General features: G+C 42.9%; 1 protein-coding gene across 1 annotated transcript in view; it reads left to right on the forward strand.

The window, feature by feature from the left end:
* The window catches only part of LOC134212024 (protein bunched, class 2/F/G isoform), a 540,084-nt gene that overhangs the window by 452,178 nt on the left and 67,735 nt on the right, over nucleotides 1–20,171 (forward strand). Inside the window, exon 5 of the mRNA XM_062689516.1 lies at nucleotides 5,440–5,491. Coding sequence (XP_062545500.1) covers nucleotides 5,440–5,491 — 52 coding nt within the window. The remainder of the gene's footprint in view (nucleotides 1–5,439; nucleotides 5,492–20,171) is intronic.

Here is a 20,171-nt window from a genome sequence, read left to right on the forward strand (position 1 = left end):
AGATAAGATATAATAAAGATATGATGATTTGAAAGTGTTTCGTACAGGGTGGGACGATCCTACGTTGTGTTATTGTTTGTGATGGTGATTTTCCGGGCGGCGACAGAAGGAACGACTGCTTTTAAACTGAACTTCTAATATATTGCCTCCGAGAGGCAGCGTGCCTCTTCACACTCATCAGCACTGCACCGCGAGGATGACGATGGCACGAACAGCAAGTTTCAAGATTTGAAGATTTGCAATTTTGAAAATTAAAAGATTTGAGAATATTTAATATTTAGAAGATTTGAAAATTTTAAGATTCGATAATTAAATAAATTGAAGATTTAATGATTTAAAGATGTGACGACTTATAAATTTGATGATTTTAAGATTGGAAAAATGGAAAATTTGAAGATTTGATGTTTTAAAGATTTGATTATTTGAAGAGATGAACGTTTAATGATTTGATAATATGGAAGTTGGAACATTTGAATGTTTGAAGATTAAAAATTGAAAATTTGATGGATTCAAGTTTCAAAGATTTGAAGATTCGAAATTTTTATTTGATAATTTGAAGATTTGAAAGTTTGAAGTTTTGAAATTTTGGAGAATTGAAGATTAATGATTTGAAATTTCAAAGATTTGATGATTTGGAGATTTGAAAATTTGAAAATTTGAAGATTTAATGATTTGAAGATTTTAAAATTTTGAAATTTAAAGATTTGAAAGTTTGATTATTAGAAGATTTGAAAATTCGAAGATTTGAAGATTTTATCAGTTCATGATTTAAAGATTTGATGATTTGATATTTCGAATTTTTTTGAAGATTTGATGATTTGAATTTAATGATCTGATGATTTGGAGTTTTGAATATTTGCTAATTTGATGACTTGAAAATTTAAAGATTTGAGAATTTGAAGATTTAAAGGATCTGAGAAATTAAAGATTTGATGATTTATTGATTTTAATTTTTTGAAGATTAGTAGATTTGAAGATTTGATAATCTGAAGATTTGGAAATTTGTTTTCTTATATGAAAATTTGAAGATTTAAATATTTGGTGATATAAAGATTTTGAAGATTTGAAAATTTGATGATTTAAATATATTAAACTTTTATGATTTAAAGATTTGATATGATATAATAAAGATATGATGATTTGAAAGTTTTAAGATTTGAAGATTTGAAATTTTGAAAATTAAAAGATTTGAAGATATGAAGATTTAATATTTGGAAGATTTGAAAATTTGAAGATTCGATAATCAAATGAACTGCTTCTGAACTGAACTTCTAATATATTGCCTCCGAGAGGCAGCGTGCCTCTTCACACTCAGCAGCACTGCACCGCGACGATGACGACGTCGCAAGTGCGTAGCAAGTTTTAAGATTTGAAATTTTGAAAATTAAAAGATTTGAGAATATGAAGATTTAATATTTGGAAGATTTGAAAGTTTTAAGATTCGATAATTAAATAAATTGAAGATTTGATGATTTAAAGATGTGATGACTTTAAAGTTTGATGATTTAAAGATTTGAAAGATGGAAAATTTGAAGATTTGATGTTTGAGATGAAGGTTCAATGATTTGATAATATGGAAGATAGAACATTTGAATGTTTGAAGATTAAAAGACTTGGAAATTGGATGAATTCAAGTTTCAAAGATTTGAAGATTCGAAATTTTTGAGATTTGATGATTTGAAGATTTGAAAGTTCAAAGATTTGAAATTTTGGAGAATTGAAAATTGATGAATTAAAGTTTCAAAGATTTGAAGATTTGGAGATTTGAAAATTTGAAAGTTTGATGATTTGAATATTTAAAGATTTGATGATCTGATGATTTGAAGATTTTTTTTATGTGAAAATTTGAAGATTTGAAGGATTGGAGATTTTAAAATTTAAAGATTTGATGATATAAAGATTTTGAAAATTTGATGATTTGAAGATATGAAGTTTTTATGATTTGAAGACTTGATGATTTAAAAATTTGAAAGATATGATGATTTGAAAGTCTTTGAAGATTTGAAATTTTGAAAATTAAGAGATTTGAAGTTATGAAATTTTGATATTTGGAAGATTTGAAAATTAAATAAATTGGAGATTTGATGATTTAAAGATGTGATGACTTGAAAGTTTGATGATTCAAAGAATTGTAGATTTGAAGTTTTGAAGATTAGATGATTTGAAAATATTATAGTTGGAATATTTGAATGTTTGTAGATTAAAAGGTTTGAATATTTGAAAATTTGATGATTTAATAGTTCGAAGATTTGATGAATTCAAGTTTTAAATATTTGAAGATTTGAAATTTGAACGATTTGATGATTTGAAAATTTGAAGGATGGAAGATTTAAAATTTTGGTAATTTGAAGATTTCATGACTTCAAGTTTCAAAGATTTGATGATTTGAAGATTTGAAAGTTTGAAAAATTAAAGATTTGATGATTTGAAGATTTGAATATACGATTATTTAAGGATTCCAAGATTTAAAAATTTACAGTTTTGATGATTTTAAGATTTGAAGAATAGAAGTTCTGGAAGATTTGATGATTTGAAGATATGATAGTTTGAAGTGTTAATAAATTGAAGTTTCAAAGATTTGAAAGTTTGATTATTTAAAGATTTGAAATTTTAAATATTTGATGATTTAAAGATTCAAATATTAGGGAGTTTAAAAATTTGAAATTTTGAGGGTTTGAAGATTTTATGATTTTCAGATTTGAAAGTTTGAAGATTTGAAGATTTGTATATTTAATGAATTGTAAATTTGAATATTTGGAAGTTTGAGAGCTTGAAGATTTGATGATTTGAAGATATAAAGATTTGAAGAACTGAAGAACTGAATCGATACATTTGACATTTGAAAGTTTGATGATTTGAAAATTTGCAATTTTAATGATTTGAAGATTTGATGATTTGAAGATATGAAAGTTTGAAACTTTGAAAATTCGATAATTTGAAGATTTAATGATTTGAAAGTTTGAAGAATTTAAACTTTTAAGATTTAATGATTTGAAAATTTCAAGACTTCAAGATTAAAAAGTTTGAAGGTTTGAAGATTTAAAAGACAGGAACACCGTCTTCGACCAGAGGTCGTACAGGCTGAACACTTGTCACCTAGCATCAAGCAACGGGCAAGACACATAACACCCAATGGACCAGTGTAGAAGTGTAGAATTTTTCAATCACGAAAAGTTTCCTCCTTACCGGGACAGGAATCAAACCCACACTCCATAGCACATGCGTTTAGACGATTGGCCACGGCCACAAAGCCCACAAGATTTAAAGATTTGATAATTAAAAAGTTTGAAAATTTAAAAATTTGAAATTTTGAAGATTTGTATATTTGAAAATTTGGACATTTCAAGATTTGAAGATTTGATTATTTGAAAATTTGTAGATTTGGATTTTTTTATAACTTGAAGATTTGAAATTTTGAAGATTTGATTATTTAAAGATTTGATGATTTGATTTTTTTGATTTGAGAGTTTGAAGATACTATGATTTATGAAGATTTAAAATGTAGGAGATTTGAAGATTTGAAGGTTTGAATATTTGAAGATTTAATGGTTTGAAGATTCGATAAATTAATTGATGATTTGATGATTTGAAGTTATGAAGAATTGGAGAATCAAAGATTTGAAAGTTTAATGATTATATTTTCAAATTATCAAACTTTCATATCTTCGGTTCTTCAATTTGTCCAACTGGTGTTTTGAAGTTTGAAGATTTGAATGCTTGAATATTTAAAACTTTGAAGATTTGGAGATATGAAGATTTGAAGTTTTGATGATTTGAAGAATTGATCTTCAAATCTTTATATCTTTACAACTTCAAAGCTCCAAATATTCAAAAAATCAATTTTAATTTTTCAAATCTTCAAGCCTTCAGAAATTTTCAATTTTGGTAATCTTGCAAAGCATAAATCACTAAATTCCAAAACACTAAAATCCTTAAATAATAGAACCGTTCGTCTTATCGTTTGTTTCTTTTCTCAGCTGTGTATTCTTCGCTCGGTATTCTCTAGACTATTTTTCCTTGCTCGTTATTGTAAGTCTGGCTAATTGGGCCTGACACTGGCATAATTAGTTTCCGTAGGACCAAACTGCACAGTTTTGTTTAGAGACCCTCACTGGTACTGACGATGCTTAGCCGTCCCTATCAAGGCGAACAGACGCTGTTGTGAGCAGCTTCTAAAATGGAGAACAGACGTTCCAAGGTTGGCAGAAAGCAAACGCCCCGTTCCTTGTCAACATATGACCAGCCGAGTTTTCACTTGGTCGTTCGTACCTTTACCGCTGAGCAATACCAAAATACTAGAATATATTAACAAACTTAGACAAAAACAAAAATTGAAAAAACCACACTTTCTTGGGATAAATCATATTCATAGGTCTTACAAAATCGGGAATCAAATGAATACTTGTTCAACGAAAATTAAGGACTGTACCGTCAACTGGGGGGAAGATGATCATTTTTAAGACAAAACATGCAGTAACAATGTGTGTTTACATTTTAAATCGAAACAAATATTTTCAAAACATGTACTGCTATACGTTACAATAATCAACAACTTTAGTTTTCTGAAATGCGTTCGCATTTATTAAAATAAATTAAATTATCACGCATTTTTTGAATAATCTGGTTTGGGGTGAAGTTGATCAATACAGCTCTACTAAAACCATTATGACCTTGTAGTCAAAATACACTAGGTTATCTGTATGAATGTTGAATTCACTACGTAAAGAAGTCTAAGAAGTCAATATTCGAAACGAAAATAACGTCATTTATGACTATCTCTCTCTTTCTTCCACAAAATACATTTTCATGATTATAATCGAAAAACTCGGATTTCAACCTAGCGGTAACATTACTTGAACGGAGAATATTGTTTACTACCGTTTCATAAAAAAAATTGGCACTTTTGACTGACACATCAAATGGTCATCTTCCCCCCAGTTGACGGTACCAGAAATAAGTTATCAACTTTTTTGTTTGTAGAAAATTTGTTGTTTCCAAAGTTATTCACTAATTAAATCACATGATATATTTGTTTTTAGTTTGTAATAATGATTGTGTACCCAGAACTAATTATGGAAAATTATTGAATTTCTGTTGTGTTCAGTTGATATCGCATTGTTATACAATGATAATTCAATAATTATTCTCTTTGATCCGTGCAAACTCGATTACCATTTCTCATGAAAATCTGCACCTCTATTATCCGACGAATGACTCAACGAACATTCGTAATTTTCCCACAACCTCGTCGCGTGCGCACCATTTGTCCGCACAATCGCCTTTCAACGCCCATTGCATTGCATTGGCACAGGCAAAGCAATGATTCAACCGCCAACGACGACGACAGAGTGTGACCCCCATCTTCGCCATCAACAACAGCCTCGGTATCGGAAGCAATTTTCTCATTGTCATTTTCCTTTCTCTGTTCTCTGCTTACAGTGCATCTGGGACCAGTGCGGTTGCGATTGACAACAAGATCGAGCAAGCTATGGTAAGTCGAGTGTTTTGTTCTCTACAATTGCGTTTTGTGTAGTCTTATTTTCCTCTTTATTGAGGTCTTGGGGATTTCCTCCAACGCGCTAACCAGCTGTTAGTGATGAAGATGACCCTTTCAGCTCCATCCATCTGTTGGTTTTTCAGCGGTAACGGCAATGTGGCAAACCTATTATATAACAATAAATGGAGGCATACATCGCTTTCGGTTTAAAATTAGGTCATAACTAGAGACGCGGTTGATTTTGCGAACTGCATCCTGCATTAGCATCTTATTACCGGAGGGATTATACCCCTAACGCGTTCAATTATCGTCGAAATTGTCGTACCTTCATTTCCGCTTTAGAGAGCACATATCAAGTGTAAGTGAAGTGATCTATGCGCGTGCAAATTACAATCAGTGTTGCCATATTTTAGTTGATCATGAAATCATTTTTGTAATGATACACAATGGATAATGTCCTAATTCGAGTAGTCGCAAAGATAAATGAAAACTTAGGTTACAAATTTGGGAATTTCTAGAATTAAACTTATATGGCAACACGGCTTCCAACCCGATGAGATGGGTTAACGCGTTTGCTAAGGGAAGATCAAAGATCGTGCCGCCCTTACGGATGGCGGCAGTGAATGCACAACGAACGGCAGTACGCTTCGTAGAATAATTGATCCACTTAGGTCTTACCCAAGATGAGTGCGTTCGCTCGCCTACGTGTGTGAGCTACACCGCTAGCTGCAGAAACTAATGCAACAGTCGACTTGATGGCTGATAATTGCACCCTTTAATTGAAACCACCCGGTCGGTACGAGAGAACGCGGCGGATACCTTCAATCGAAAGTGAATGTCTGTGTTACCCTTTATTCGAGGATTATTCTAGAAAGCGGTTAACGCTTCGGCATCTGGATCAACTTAATTCGTTCTAATTGCGTAAGACATTCGATTGCATTGGAATTGGAAGTAATTGAATTCAAGTTTTCGTTCGCAATTATTTGCTTGGAAAAATATATGTTAAAATATTCCGAAGTGTGCACTTGATAAAAAGTCACACTCAATGAAACTTAATACAGGGTGATTTGCGTCAGTATCAGATACCTAAATGCGTGTATGAACTGGTTTGCACAACTAATTATTGAAACGCGCAGTCTATAATCTTGTTCTGACAGATTTCGTCAGATTTAATTGTATAAAGGTAAAATGTTTGAAACGATGTTTCTACTGCGCTTATAACAGTGATACCAGCCGAAAGTAGCGACACACCACCCTGCTTCATATTCAGGGTACGTTTGATAATTGCCACCATTCTCGGCGAAACATGGAACTCAAGTGAAAATGCTACGATTCGAACTACATTACCCGTTCAGTAACCACAACTATTATAGCCGTTGAAATTTGCCTCAAACTTGCCTTGCCTGCCAGTTTATGCTAATTTCAGTGCTGTATAATAAACATGGAGGACGGCAACGCGCAGCGACTCTCAGGTTGCTAAATAGTAGAATGCTGCGGTGGCGTGGTATTGACTACATTTTAAACGGCTACCGCTCAAGAATAATTAGTATCCCACAATTGCTATACACCAGCGATGACGACTGAAACGTGCAAAGTTGAGAGACTGGTAATTGCTGAGCGCTGCACATTTAGGGTTATTATTGCTTGCCCAACTCACAAAACACTATGGGCTTGGGCACCGTTGAGGTAGAGGGTTCTCTCTGTCGAATTTGCTAAAGTGGTAAGAAGCGATTTTTGTTCCAAACTACATATTATAAATGTGTGAAGATAACCATTAGCGCATATTTGCTCAAGCGTTTCTCGACGAATGTATCCTGTTGAACGTTTCTCTAAGATTCAGAGTATCCCAATCCAAGAACAAGCAGCTGTTCGTATATTATTACTTATGTCGTCATCGCTAGAACTGTATAATAGACTTCTTACCGTTAAGAAAATTATTTTGAGCTTTTTAGTGGAATGTCTTCACTTGTCATAAGACGCGATTGTACAATCCCATTGAAATTTCACCACTTAATTGTAACTTGACAGATACGTATTTCGACCTCAACAATAAGGCCGTCTTCAGTGTCTCGTACTAAGTAAGTCGAGTCAAGTACATATATTGACAATACTTTTCTTCAATATTTTCACTGATTAGCAGGCATGGCCGTAGCTGAAGAAAAACTCATTTTTTTCTTGAACTAATACGAATCAAATAGCACACATCGACGCCTGTGGGCAAACTGCGGGGGGAGATGAGGGGAAATATTGAAAAGAATATCAAACTTTTCTGATTTCCCTCAATATTTACTTCAATATTTTGGGTTCGCACTCACACCATCAATCTTTTTCTTCAATAATCAAGAGTTTGTCAAACTTTTTCCGTCGTGTGGGGTCTGCTAAAGGAACCTTCGGCCAAGCTGGCGTTTGGCCGAAAGAATTGTATACCCTTACAGGTCATTTCGCTTAACCTTCTGTCTGTGTTCAAAAAAACTTACGTTGTCTGTGCTCTGGGGTCAAATTGACCCCAAATTGAAATTTCTATAACTTTTTTATTGTTTGGCCGATTTTGGATTTTTGAGGCTGTTTCGAAAGATGATTTAATCATCTTTCAGGTCGTAGCAAAAGATTGACTATAGGTGGGCGGGTACATTGCTGGGAGGGGTTTTAGTGAACAAGGGTACATAAACAGTGATTTTTCATGATTATTTTGTTTATATCCGAAAATCCTACCCATTTTGAACTGCACCTTTTTTAAAAAAGTTATGCAGGTGGGCATGTGCTTTGGCATGAGGCGTTGATAAGTTTAGAACTCGGCCGCCAGGTGGTGCTATATTTGAATTCATTATTTTAAACTACTCTAGATATTCCGATATATCGAATTCTCCTCAGTGTAAATATTCTTATCGCACAAATTTAAAAATTGGAAGTAGTGGTCATTATATCAAGCACCGCTTTGTAGTGCTAGACATCTTGAACAATGTTGCCGAATACAACTTGAGTGTAGGTATGAGGGATCTCAAGCTTAAGCAATATTTCACATATGCAAGAATATTGCAAGTACACTAGCGCCGCCTATTTGTAAATTTCCTAATTATTTATTCCGTCACATAACAGTCCATTCCCACCAGACGAACTTTGTTGAAGACGTCATCTTTACAAATTTTAAATTTGTGCGATAAGAATATTTACAATGAGGAAAATTCCATTTATCGGAATAACTTGAGTAGTCTAAAATATAGAATTTAAATATACCGCCACCTAGCGACCAAGCTCTGAACTAATCAATGCCTCATGTCAAAGCACACGACTTCCTGCATAACCTTTTTGAAAAGGTGCAGTTCAAAATGGGTAGGATTTTCAGATATAAATAAAATAAGCATGAAAAATCACTGTTTTTGTAACCTTTTTTACCAAAACCCCTCCCCGCGATGTACCCGCCCACCTATAGTCAATCTTTGATAACGACCTGAAAGATGATTAAATTATCTTTCGAAACAGCCCCAAAAATCCAAAATTGACCAAACATTAAAAAAGTTATAGCAATTTCAATTTGGGGTCAATTTGACCCCAGAGCACAGACAACGTAAGTTTTTTGAAAAAAGTACACTGTAGCGCATATTTTCAAGATTTTTAAGCGAATTTGCACCTAGGAGACAGATCTCGGCGAGTTTTACCAAACTACCAAAAATTAGGAGAATCGGTTGAAAACTAAAAAAATGGCAGCCACTCAAAGTGGCCTGGGGTCATATTGACCCCAGAGCACAGACAAAAGGTTAAAATGCCGCTTTTTAGAAATGGTCTTTTGGCGATTGTACGACAATTCCCCGAAAAACGATTCTCCGAACGCAATTTCCCCGAATGATTCCCTCTTCTATTTGAATACGGTACAAAGCGAGCAAAGGTGCTGGATGGCCAATCCGGAGATTGCGAGTTCGATTCTCGTCACGGCCTAGGATGCTTTCAGGTGGGAAACATAATTCCCAGTCAACACAAGATCGTATATGATGTCACATAAGATGCTAAAGTGGAGGCCATATAGGTACTTCCCTATACAATATGTACGTATATCGCCTCCACATTAGCTTCTTATGTTGCATCATATACGATTTTGTGTTGACTGGTTTGGATCGCTACGCCACACAAGATACATACTTTGCAACTGTTGGGTATAGCTTTCAATTTATTAATCGTGGTAATGCTAATAGAACACCAAGTTGAAAAGTAGGACAAGTTCGAGATGGAAAGTAGAGCAATTGACGAAGAAGAAAACAAAGCCGTGAAAGAAGGCAATGCTTTCTTTGGCCGGTATAAAGCGAAGTGAGAAGATAAAGCTTTCTTTAAATTAAAAGACGTTTGCTCGGTATGATGAAGAATCAGCGCTATCTGCCCGGTATAAGACAAATCGAAGAGATAATCATATGGCTACCGCTTCTGCCTCATTCGCAGGAGGTCGTGGGTACAATCCCAGGCCCGTTCCATTTCTCCTACTTTGTATCTTTTCATATACTTCTCATGTTCTAGCAATCGCTAGAACTGGAAATAGGCTTTCATAACATTTCCATGATCTATCCTTATACCTACAGTTTGATTAGTTCTAGCAGGTAACTGTTAGAATTCTAAATGGGCAAAAAAAAGCTCGTTTCGGCATCCAATTAGATTATACGCCGCCCTTTCATTACTATCACATTGGCAACCCGTTAACCAAGACGAACCTCTGCCATAAAACCTAACTCCCAGATTGCAATAAAATTCCGCAGGAACTCTTGGCGAGTGCAGTAGTGTTCTCGGCTTGGAGTGGGCGAGTGACTGCATCATCAATTCCTTTCCATCCCTGATGTCCGTGAGGACGTGGCCAGCGCTGTTATGGACCACCCAAAAATACTAGAGCTCTCGGACTGCGCACATTGAGGTTGTAGAGCAAATCCCATGCTTCCATCCATTGGTTCCCTGTGCAATTGCGATTGTTCTGGTCGACCACGGAGTAGCAACTACGAAAAGCACGGTCATCATGCTCAAAATGACCAGCCTAAGGTACTGTTCGGATGAACGACATTTTCGGCCGTACGTCCCTTTATTACCAAATGACATCAATCAGTCTTGCCGTCAACTAGCATCTCTTTGGTGATCCATATCGGAAATGTCTTTACGATTTGCTTCAAAATCTTCAAAGAAACCCATGATCATGCAGTCACTTCAGAAGCCTCCTTTCAAGTGGTTAGGTTGATTCCTTTCAAGAAGCTCAGAAGCCTCCTTTCAAGAAGCTCAGAAGCCGCCTTCCAAGAGGGTCAATAGCCTCCTTCCAAGAGGTACCGAAGCCTCTTTCCAAGAGGCTCGGACGGCTCCTTGCAAAAGGCTCGGAAGTCGCTTCAAAGAGGCTCAAAATCCTCCTTCCAAGAGTTTTTTAAGAGGCTCAGAAGCCTTCTTTCAAGAAGCTCAAAAGATTTTTTTTCTAGAAGCTCAAAAGCCTCCTTTTCTAGAAGCTCAAAAGCCTCCTTTCAAGAGGCTCGGAAACCTGCTTTCAAGATCCGTTTCAAGAGGCTCGGATGCCTTTTTTCAAGCTACTCGGAAGCCTTCTTTCATGAGGCTCGGAAGCCTCCTTTCAAGATCCTTTCAAGAGGCTCGGAAGCCGCTTTTTAGAAGATCAGAAGCCCTCTTTCAAGAGGCTCAGAAGCCTCATTTCAAGAGGCTCAAAAGCCTCCTTTCAAGAGTTTCAGAAGCTTTCTTTCACAAGGCTTAGGACAGAAGCCTTCTTTAAAGAGGTTCAGAAGCATCCTTTCAAGAGGTTCAGAAGCCTTCTTTCAAGTGATTCAGAAGCCTCTTTTCAAGAGGCTCAGAAACCTCCTTTCAAGAGGCTCGGAAGCCTCCTTTCAAGAGGCTCAAAATTCCCTTTCAAGAGGCTCAGAAACCTCCTTTCAAGAGGCTCAAAATTCCCTTTCAAGAGGCTCAAAAGCCTCCTTTCAAGAGGCTCGGAAGCCTCCTTTCAAGAGGCTCGGAAGCCTCCTGTCAGAAGGCTCGGAAGCCTATTTTCAAGAGGCTCGGAAGCCTCCTTTCAAGAGGCTCGGAAGCCTCCTTCTAAGAGGCTCAGAAGCCTTCTTTCAAGAGGCTCGGCAGCTTCTTTTCAAGAGGCTCAGAAGCTTCCTTTCAAGAGGCTCGGAAGCCTCCTTTCAAGAGGCTCAGAGCCTCCTTTCAAGAGGCTCAGAAGCCTCCCTTTCAAGAGGCTCAGGAAGCTTCCTTTCAAGAGGCTCAGAAGATTCATTTCAAGAGGTTCAGATTCCTCCTTTCAAGAGGCTCAGGAAGCCTCCTTTCAAGAGGCTCAGAAGCCTCCTTTCAAGAGGCTCAGAGTCTCCTTTCAAGAGGCCTCAGAAGCCTCCTTTCAAGAGGCTCAGAGCCTCCTTTCAAGAGGCTCAGAGCCTCCCTTTCAAGAGGCTCAGAAGCCTCCTTTCAAGAGGCTCAGAAGCCTCCTTTCAAGAGGCTCAGAAGCCTCCTTTCAAGAGGCTCAGAAGCCTCCTTTCAGAGGAGGCTCAGAGGCCTCCTTTCAAGAGGCTCAGAAGCCTCCTTTCAAGAGGCTCAGAAGCCTTCTTTCCAAGAGGCTCAGGAAGCATCCTTTCAAGAGGCTCAGAAGCCTCCTTTCAAGAGAGCTCCAGAAGCCTTCTTTCAAGAGGCTCAGAGCCTCCTTTCAAGAGGCTCAGAAGCCTCCCTTTCAAGAGGCTCCAGGAAGCCTCCTTTCAAGAGGCTCAGAAGCCTCCTTTCAAGAGGCTCAGGAAGCCTCCTTTCAAGGGCTCCCAGAAGCCTCCTTTCAAGAGAGGCTCAGAGCCTCCTTTCAAGAGGCTCAGGCCTCCCTTTCAAGAGGCTCAGAAGCCTCCTTTCAAGAGGCTCAGGAAGCCTCCTTTCAAGAGGCTCAGGAAGCCTCCTTTCAAGAGGCTCAAGCCTCCTTTCAAGAGAGCACAGGAAGCCTCCTTTCAAGAGGCTCAGGAGCCTCCTTTCAAGAGGCTCAGGAAGCCTCCTTTCAAGAGCTCCAGAGCCTCCTTTCAAGAGGCTCAGGCCTCCTTTCAAGAGGCTCAGAAGCCTCCTTTCCAAGAAGGCTCAGAAGCCTCCTTTCAAGAGGCTCAGAGCCTCCTTTCAAGAGGCTCAGAGCCTCCTTTCAAGAGGCTCAGAAGCCTCCTTTCCAAGAGAGCTCAGGAAGCCTCCTTTCAAGAGCTCAGAAGCCTCCTTTCAAGAGCCTCCAGAAGCCTCCTTTCAAGAGGCTCCAGAAGCCTCCCTTTCAAGAGGCTCCAGGAAGCCTCCTTTCAAGAGGCTCAGAGCCTCCTTTCCAAGAGGCTCAGGCCTCCTTTCACGAGACTCAGAAGTCTCCTTTCAAGAGGCTCAGAGCCTCCTTTCAAGAGGCTCAGGAAGCCTCCTTTCAAGAGGCTCAGAAGCCTCCTTTCAAGAGGCTCAGGAAGCCTCCTTTCAAGAGGCTCCTCAGGCCTCCTTCAAGAGGCTCAGAAGCCTCCTTTCAAGAGGCTCAGAAGCCTCCTTTCAAGAGGCTCAGAGCCTCCTTTCAAGAGGCTCAGGCCTCCTTTCAAGAGGCTCAGGAAGCCTCCTTTCAAGAGGCTCAGGCCTCCTTTCAAGAGAGCTCAAGCCTCCTTTCAAGAGCTCAGAGCCTCCTTTCAAGAGGCTCAGAAGCCTCCTTTCAAGAGAGCTCAGAGCCTCCTTTCAAGAGGCTCAGAGCCTCCTTTCAAGAGGCTCAGAAGCCTCCTTTCAAGAGGCTCAGAAGCCTCCTTTCAAGAGAGCTCAGGAAGCCTCCTTTCAAGAGGCTCAGAAGCCTCCTTTCATGAGACTCAGGAAGCCTCCTTTCCAAGAGCTCCAGAAGCCTCCTTTCAAGAGGCTCAGAAGCCCCCTTTCAAGAGGCTCAGGAAGCCTCCTTTCAAGAGGCTCAGGCCTCCTTTCAAAAGGCTCAGGAAGCATCCTTTCAAGAGGCTCAGAAGCCTCCTTTCAAGAGGCTCCAGGAAGCCTCCTTTCAAGAGCTCAAGCCTCCTTTCAAGAGGCTCAGAAGCCTCCTTTCAAGAGGCTCAGGAAGCCTCCTTTCAAGAGGCTCAGGAAGCCTCCTTTCAAGAGGCTCAGGAAGCCTCCTTTCAAGAGGCTCAGAAGCCTCCTTTCCAAGAGGCTCAGAAGCCTCCTTTCAAGAAGAGCTCAGAAGCCTCCTTTCAAGAGGCTCAGGAAGCCTCCTTTCAAGAGGCTCAGGCCTCCTTTCAAGAGGCTCAGAGCCTCCTTTCAAGAGGCTCAGAAGCCTCCTTTCAAGAGGCTCAGGCCTCCTTTCAAGAGGCTCCAGGCCTCCTTTCAAGAGGCTCAGAGCCTCCTTTCAAGAGGCTCAGAGCCTCCTTTCAAGAGGCTCAGGAAGCCTCCTTTCAAGAGGCTCAGAGCCTCCTTTCAAGAGGCTCAGAGCCTCCTTTCAAGAGGCTCAGAGCCTCCTTTCAAGAGGCTCAGAAGCCTCCTTTCAGAGGCTCAGAAGCCTCCTTTCAAGAGGCTCAGAAGCCTCCTTTCAAGAGAGGCTCAGAGCCTCCTTTCAAGAGCTCAGAGCCTCCTTTCAAGAGGCTCAGAGCCTCCTTTCAAGAGGCTCAGAAGCCTCCTTTCAAGAGGCCTCCAAGCCTCCTTTCAAGAGGCTCAGAAGCCTCCTTTCAAGAGGCTCAGGCCTCCTTTCAAGAGGCTCAGAGCCTCCTTTCAAGAGGCTCAGGAAGCCTCCTTTCAAGAGGCTCAGAAGCCTCCTTTCAAGAGGCTCAGGCCTCCTTTCAAGAGGCTCAGGAAGCCTCCTTTCAAGAGGCTCCAGGAAGCCTCCTTTCAAGAGGCTCAGGCCTCCTTTCAAGAGGCTCAGAGCCTCCTTTCAAGAGGCTCAGGCCTCCTTTCAAGAGGCTCAGAAGCCTCCTTTCAAGAGGCTCAGGCCTCCTTTCAAGAGGCTCAGAAGCCTCCTTTCAAGAGGCTCAGAAGCCTCCTTTCAAGAGGCTCAGGCCTCCTTTCAAGAGGCTCAGAAGCCTCCTTTCAAGAGGCTCAGGCCTCCTTTCAAGAGGCTCAGAGCCTCCTTTCAAGAGGCTCCAGAAGCCTCCTTTCAAGAGGCTCAGAAGCCTCCTTTCAAGAGGCTCAGAGCCTCCTTTCAAGAGGCTCAGAAGCCTCCTTTCAAGAGGCTCAGAAGCCTCCTTTCAAGAGGCTCAGAAGCCTCCTTTCAAGAGGCTCAGGAAGCCTCCTTTCAAGAGGCTCAGGCCTCCTTTCAAGAGGCTCAGAAGCCTCCTTTCAAGAGGCTCAGAAGCCTCCTTTCAAGAGGCCTCAGAAGCCTCCCTTTCAAGAGGCTCAGAGCCTCCTTTCAAGAGGCTCAGAAGCCTCCTTTCAAGAGGCTCAGAAGCCTCCTTTCAAGAGGCTCAAGCCTCCTTTCAAGAGGCTCCAGAAGCCTCCTTTCAAGAGCTCAGAGCCTCCTCTCAAGAGGCTCAGGCCTCCTTTCAAGAGGCTCAGAAGCCTCCTTTCAAGAGGCTCAGAAGCCTCCTTTCAAGAGGCTCCAGAGCCTCCTTTCAAGAGGGCCTCAGGCCTCCTTTCAAGAGGCTCAGAGCCTCCTTTCAAGAGGCTCAGGAAGCCTCCTTTCAAGAGGCTCAGAAGCCTCCTTTCAAGAGGCTCCAGAAGCCTCCCTTTCAAGAGGCTCAGAAGCCTCCTTTCAAGAGGCTCAGAGCCTCCTTTCAAGAGGCTCAGAAGCCTCCTTTCAAGAGGCTCAGAAGCCTCCTTTCAAGAGGCCTCAGGCCTCCTTCAAGAGGCTCAGAAGCCTCCTTTCAAGAGGCAGCTCAAGAAGCCTCCCTTTCAAGAGGCTCCAGCCTCCTTTCAAGAGCTCAGAAGCCTCCCTTTCAAGAGGCTCAGGCCTCCTTTCAAGAGGCTCGAAGCCTCCTTTCAAGAGGCTCAGGAAGCCTCCTTTCAAGAGGCTCAGAGCCTCCTTTCAAGAGGCTCAGAAGCCTCCTTTCAAGAGGCTCCAGAAGCCTCCTTTCAAGAGCTCGGAAGCCTCCTTTCAAGAGAGCTCAGGAAGCCTCCTTTCAAGAGGCTCAGAAGCCTCCTTTCAAGAGGCTCAGGAAGCCTCCTTTCAAGAGGCTCAGAAGCCTCCTTTCAAGAGGCTCAGGCCTCCTTTCAAGAGGCTCAGGGCCTCCTTTCAAGAGGCTCGGAAGCCTCCCTTTCAAGAGGCTCAGAAGCCTCCTTTCAAGAGGCTCAAGAGCCTCCTTTCAAGAGGCTCCAGAAGCCTCCTTTCAAGAGGCTCAGAAGCCTCCTTTCAAGAGGCTCCTGGAAGCCTCCTTTCAAGAGGCTCGGAAGCCTCCTTTCAAGAGGCTCAGAAGCCTCCTTTCAAGAGGCTCAGAAGCCTCCTTTCAAGAGGCTCAGAAGCCTCCTTTCAAGAGGCTCGAAGCCTCCTTTCAAGAGGCTCAGGCCTCCTTTCAAGAGGCTCAGAAGCCTCCTTTCAAGAGGCTCAGGCCTCAAGCCTTTCAAGAGGCCTGGAAGCCTCCTTCAAGAGGCTCAGAAGCCTCCTTTCAAGAGGCTCAGAAGCCTCCTTTCAAGAGGGCTCAGGAAGCCTCCTTTCAAGAGGCTCAGAAGCCTCCTTTCCAAGAGGCTCAGAAGCCTCCTTTCAAGAGGCTCAGGCCTCCTTTCAAGAGCTCAGAGCCTCCTTTCAAGAGGCTCAGAAGCCTCCTTTCAAGAGGCTCAGAAGCCTCCTTTCAAGAGGCTCAGAAGCCTCCTTTCAAGAGGCTCAGAGCCTCCTTTCAAGAGGCTCCAGAAGCCTCCTTCAAGAGGCTCAGGCCTCCTTTCAAGAGGCTCAGGAAGCCTCCTTTCAAGAGGCTCAGAAGCCTCCTTTCAAGAGAGCTCAGAAGCCTCCTTTCAAGAGGCTCAGAAGCCTCCTTTCAAGAGAGCTCAGAAGCCTCCTTTCAAGAGGCTCAGAGCCTCCTTTCAAGAGGCTCCAGCCTCCTTTCAAGAGGCTCAAGCCTCCTTTCAAAGAGGCTCAGAAGCCTCCTTTCAAGAGGCTCAGGCCTCCTTTCAAGAGGCTCAGGCCTCCTTTCAAGAGGCTCAGAAGCCTCCTTTCAAGAGAGGCTCAGAAGCCTCCTTTCAAGAGGCTCAGAGCCTCCTTTCAAGAGCTCAGGAAGCCTCCTTTCAAGAGGCTCAGAAGCCTCCCTTTCAAGAGGCTCAGAAGCCTCCTTTCAAGAGGCTCAGAAGCCTCCTTTCAAGAGGCTCAGAAGCCTCCTTTCAAGAGGCAGCTCAGAAGCCTCCTTTCAAGAGGCTCAGAAGCCTCCTTTCAAGAGGCTCAGAAGCCTCCTTTCAAGAGGCTCAGAAGCCTCCTTTCAAGAGGCTCAGAGCCTCCTTTCAAGAGGCTCAGAAGCCTCCTTTCAAGAGGCTCAGAAGCCTCCTTTCAAGAGGCTCAGAAGCCTCCTTTCAAGAGGCTCGGAAGCCTCCTTTCAAGAGGCTCAGAAGCCTCCTTTCAAGAGGCTCAAGCCTCCTTTCAAGAGGCTCAAGCCTCCTTTCAAGAGGCTCAGGAAGCCTCCTTTCACGAGACTCAGAAGCCTCCCTTTCAAGAGGCTCAGGAAGCCTCCTGTCAAGAGGCTCAGAAGCCTCCTTTCAAGAGGCTCAGAGCCCTCCTTTCAAGAGGCTCAGAAGCCTCCCTTTCAAGAGGCTCAGAAGCCTCCTTCAAGAGGCCTCCAGAGCCTCCTTTCAAGAGGCTCAGAAGCCTCCTTTCAAGAGGCTCAGAGCCTCCTTTCAAGAGGCTCAGGAAGCCTCCTTTCCAAGAGGCCTCAGGCCTCCTTTCAAGAGGCTCAGAAGCCTCCTTTCAAGAGGCTCAGAAGCCTCCTTTCAAGAGGCCTCAGAGCCTCCTTTCAAGAGGCTCAGAAGCCTCCTTTCAAGAGGCCTCAGGCCTCCTTTCAAGAGGCTCAGAAGCCTCCTTTCAAGAGGCTCAGGAAGCCTCCTTTCAAGAGGCTCAGGAAGCCTCCTTTCAAGAGGCTCGGAAGCCTCCTTTCAAGAGGCTCAGGAAGCCTCCTTTCAAGAGGCTCAGAAGCCTCCTTTCAAGAGGCTCAGAAGCCTCCTTTCAGGCCTCAGAAGCCTCCTTCAAGAGGCCTCAGGCCTCCTTTCAAGAGGCTCAGAAGCCTCCTTTCAAGAGGCTCAGAAGCCTCCTTTCAAGAGGCCTCAGAGCCTCCTTTCAAGAGGCTCAGAAGCCTCCTTTCAAGAGAGCTCCAGAAGCCTCCTTTCAAGAGGCTCAGGCCTCCTTTCAAGAGGCTCAGAGCCCTCCTTTCAAGAGGCTCAGAGCCTCCTTTCAAGAGGCTCAGAAGCCTCCTTTCAAGAGGCTCCAGAGCCTCCTTTCAAGAGCTCAGAAGCCTCCCTTTCAAGAGGCTCAGGCCTCCTTTCAAGAGGCTCAGAAGCCTCCTTTCAAGAGGCTCAGAAGCCTCCTTTCAAGAGGCTCAGAAGCCTCCCTTTCAAGAGGCTCAAGCCTCCTTTCAAGAGGCTCAAGCCTCCTTTCCAAGAGCTCAGAAGCCTCCTTTCAAGAGGCTCAGAAGCCTCCTTTCAAGAGGCTCAGAAGCCTCCTTTCAAGAGGCTCAGCCTCCTTTCAAGAGGCTCAGAGCCTCCTTTCAAGGCTCAGAAGCCTCCTTTCAAGAGGCCCTCAAGCCTCCTTTCAAGAGGCTCAAGCCTCCTTTCAAGAGGCTCAGGAAGCCTCCTTTCCAAGAGGGCTCTCAGAGCCTCCCTTTCAAGAGGCTCAGGCCTCCTTTCAAGAGGCTCAGAAGCCTCCTTTCAAGAGGCTCAGAAGCCTCCTTTCAAGAGGCTCCAGAAGCCTCCTTTCAAGAGGCTCAGAAGCCTCCTTTCAAGAGGCTCAGAGCCTCCTTTCAAGAGGCTCAGAGCCTCCTTTCAAGAGGCTCAGAAGCCTCCTTTCAAGAGCTCCAGCCTCCTTTCAAGAGGCCTCAAGCCTCCTTTCAAGAGGCTCAAGCCTCCTTTCAAGAGGCTCAGAAGCCTCCTTTCAAGAGGGCCTCAAGCCTCCTTTCAAGAGGCTCAGAAGCCTCCTTTCAAGAGGCTCAGCCTCCTTTCAAGAGGCTCAGCCTCCTTTCAAGAGGCTCAGAAGCCTCCTTTCAAGAGGCTCAGAAGCCTCCTTTCAAGAGGCTCAGAAGCCTCCTTTCAAGAGGCTCAAGCCTCCTTTCAAGAGGCTCAGAAGCCTCCTTTCAAGAGGCTCAGAAGCCTCCTTTCAAGAGGCTCAGGCCTCCTTTCAAGAGGGCCTCAGAAGCCTCCTTTCAAGAGGCTCAGAAGCCTCCTTTCAAGGAGCTCCAGAAGCCTCCTTTCAAGAGGCTCAGGAAGCCTCCTTTCAAGAGGCTCAGAAGCCTCCTTTCAAGAGGCTCAGGAAGCCTCCTTTCAAGAGGCTCAGGAAGCCTCCTTTCAAGAGGCTCAGAGCCTCCTTTCAAGAGGCTCAAGCCTCCTTTCGAGAGGCTCAGAAGCCTCCTTTCGAGAGGCTCAGCCCTCCTTTCGAGAGGCTCAGAAGCCTCCTTTCGAGAGGCTCAGCCTCCTTTCAAGAGGCTCAGGCCTCCTTTCAAGAGGCTCAGAAGCCTCCTTTCAAGAGGCTCGGAAGCCTCCTTTCAAGAGAGCTCAGAAGCCTCCTTTCAAGAAGGCTCAGAAGCCTCCTTTCAAGAGGCTCAGAAGCCTCCTTTCAAGAGGCTCAGAAACCTCCTTTCAAGAGACTCCAGAAGCCTGATTTCAAAAGGCTCAGAAGGCTCCTTTCAAGAGGCTCAGATGCCCTTTTTCAAAAGGTTCGGAAGCCTCCTTTCAAGAGGCTCGGAAGCCTTCTTTCAAAAGGTTTGGAAGCCTCCTTTCAAGAGGCTCAGATGCCTTCTTTCAAGAGGCTCGGAAGCCTCCTTTCGAGAGGCTCGGAAGCCTCCTTTCAAGAGGCTTGGAAGCATTCTTTCAAGAGGCTCAGAAGCCTCCTTTAAAGAGGCTCGGAAGCCTCCTTTCGAGAGGCTTGGAAGTCTCTTTTCAAGAGGCTCGAGTCTTTTTACGAGAGACTCGGAAGCCTCCTTTCAAGTGGTTAGGTTGCCTCCTTTCAAAAGGCTCAGAAGCTGCCTTTCAAGATCCTATTAAGAGGCTCGGAAGTCTTCTTTCAAGAGGGTCGAAAGCCTTCTTTTGAGAGGCTCGGAAGCCTTCTCTCAAGAGGCTCGGAAGCCTTCTTCCAAGAAGCTCGGAAGGCTCCTTTCGAGAGTCTCGGAAGCCACCTTTCAAGTGGTTAGGTTGCCTCGTTTCAAGTGGTTAGGTTGCCTCGTTTCAAGAAGCTCGTAAGCCTGCTTTCAAGAGGCTCGGAAGTCTACTTTCAAGTGGTTCGGAAGCCTCCTTTCAATGTGCTCGGAAGCCTCACTTCAAGAAGCTCGGAAGCATACTATCAAGAGGCTCATAAGCGTCCTTTAAAGATGCAAAGCAATCATCCTTGTTAAGTTACTGGAAACCCGTCTTCAAGAGGCTCGGAAGCCTATCTACAAAAGGTTTTCAAAAGCCTCGGAATTATTCTTTCAAGGGGATTGGTAGCCTACTTTCGAGAGGGGGTACCACTATTAATGCAAAAGTTCGAAGGGGTACATCTCAAGAAAAAGGTTGAGAACCACTGATAAAGTGTAATACAGTTTCGATTTTTTCCTGTGTAGTAGCTTTCTAAACCATCTAGTAATTGATAGATTTTTTTGAAGAATTTTCA

This window comes from Armigeres subalbatus, chromosome 2, assembly GCF_024139115.2.
Source record: "Armigeres subalbatus isolate Guangzhou_Male chromosome 2, GZ_Asu_2, whole genome shotgun sequence".
In the NCBI taxonomy this organism is placed as follows: Eukaryota; Metazoa; Arthropoda; class Insecta; order Diptera; family Culicidae; genus Armigeres; species Armigeres subalbatus.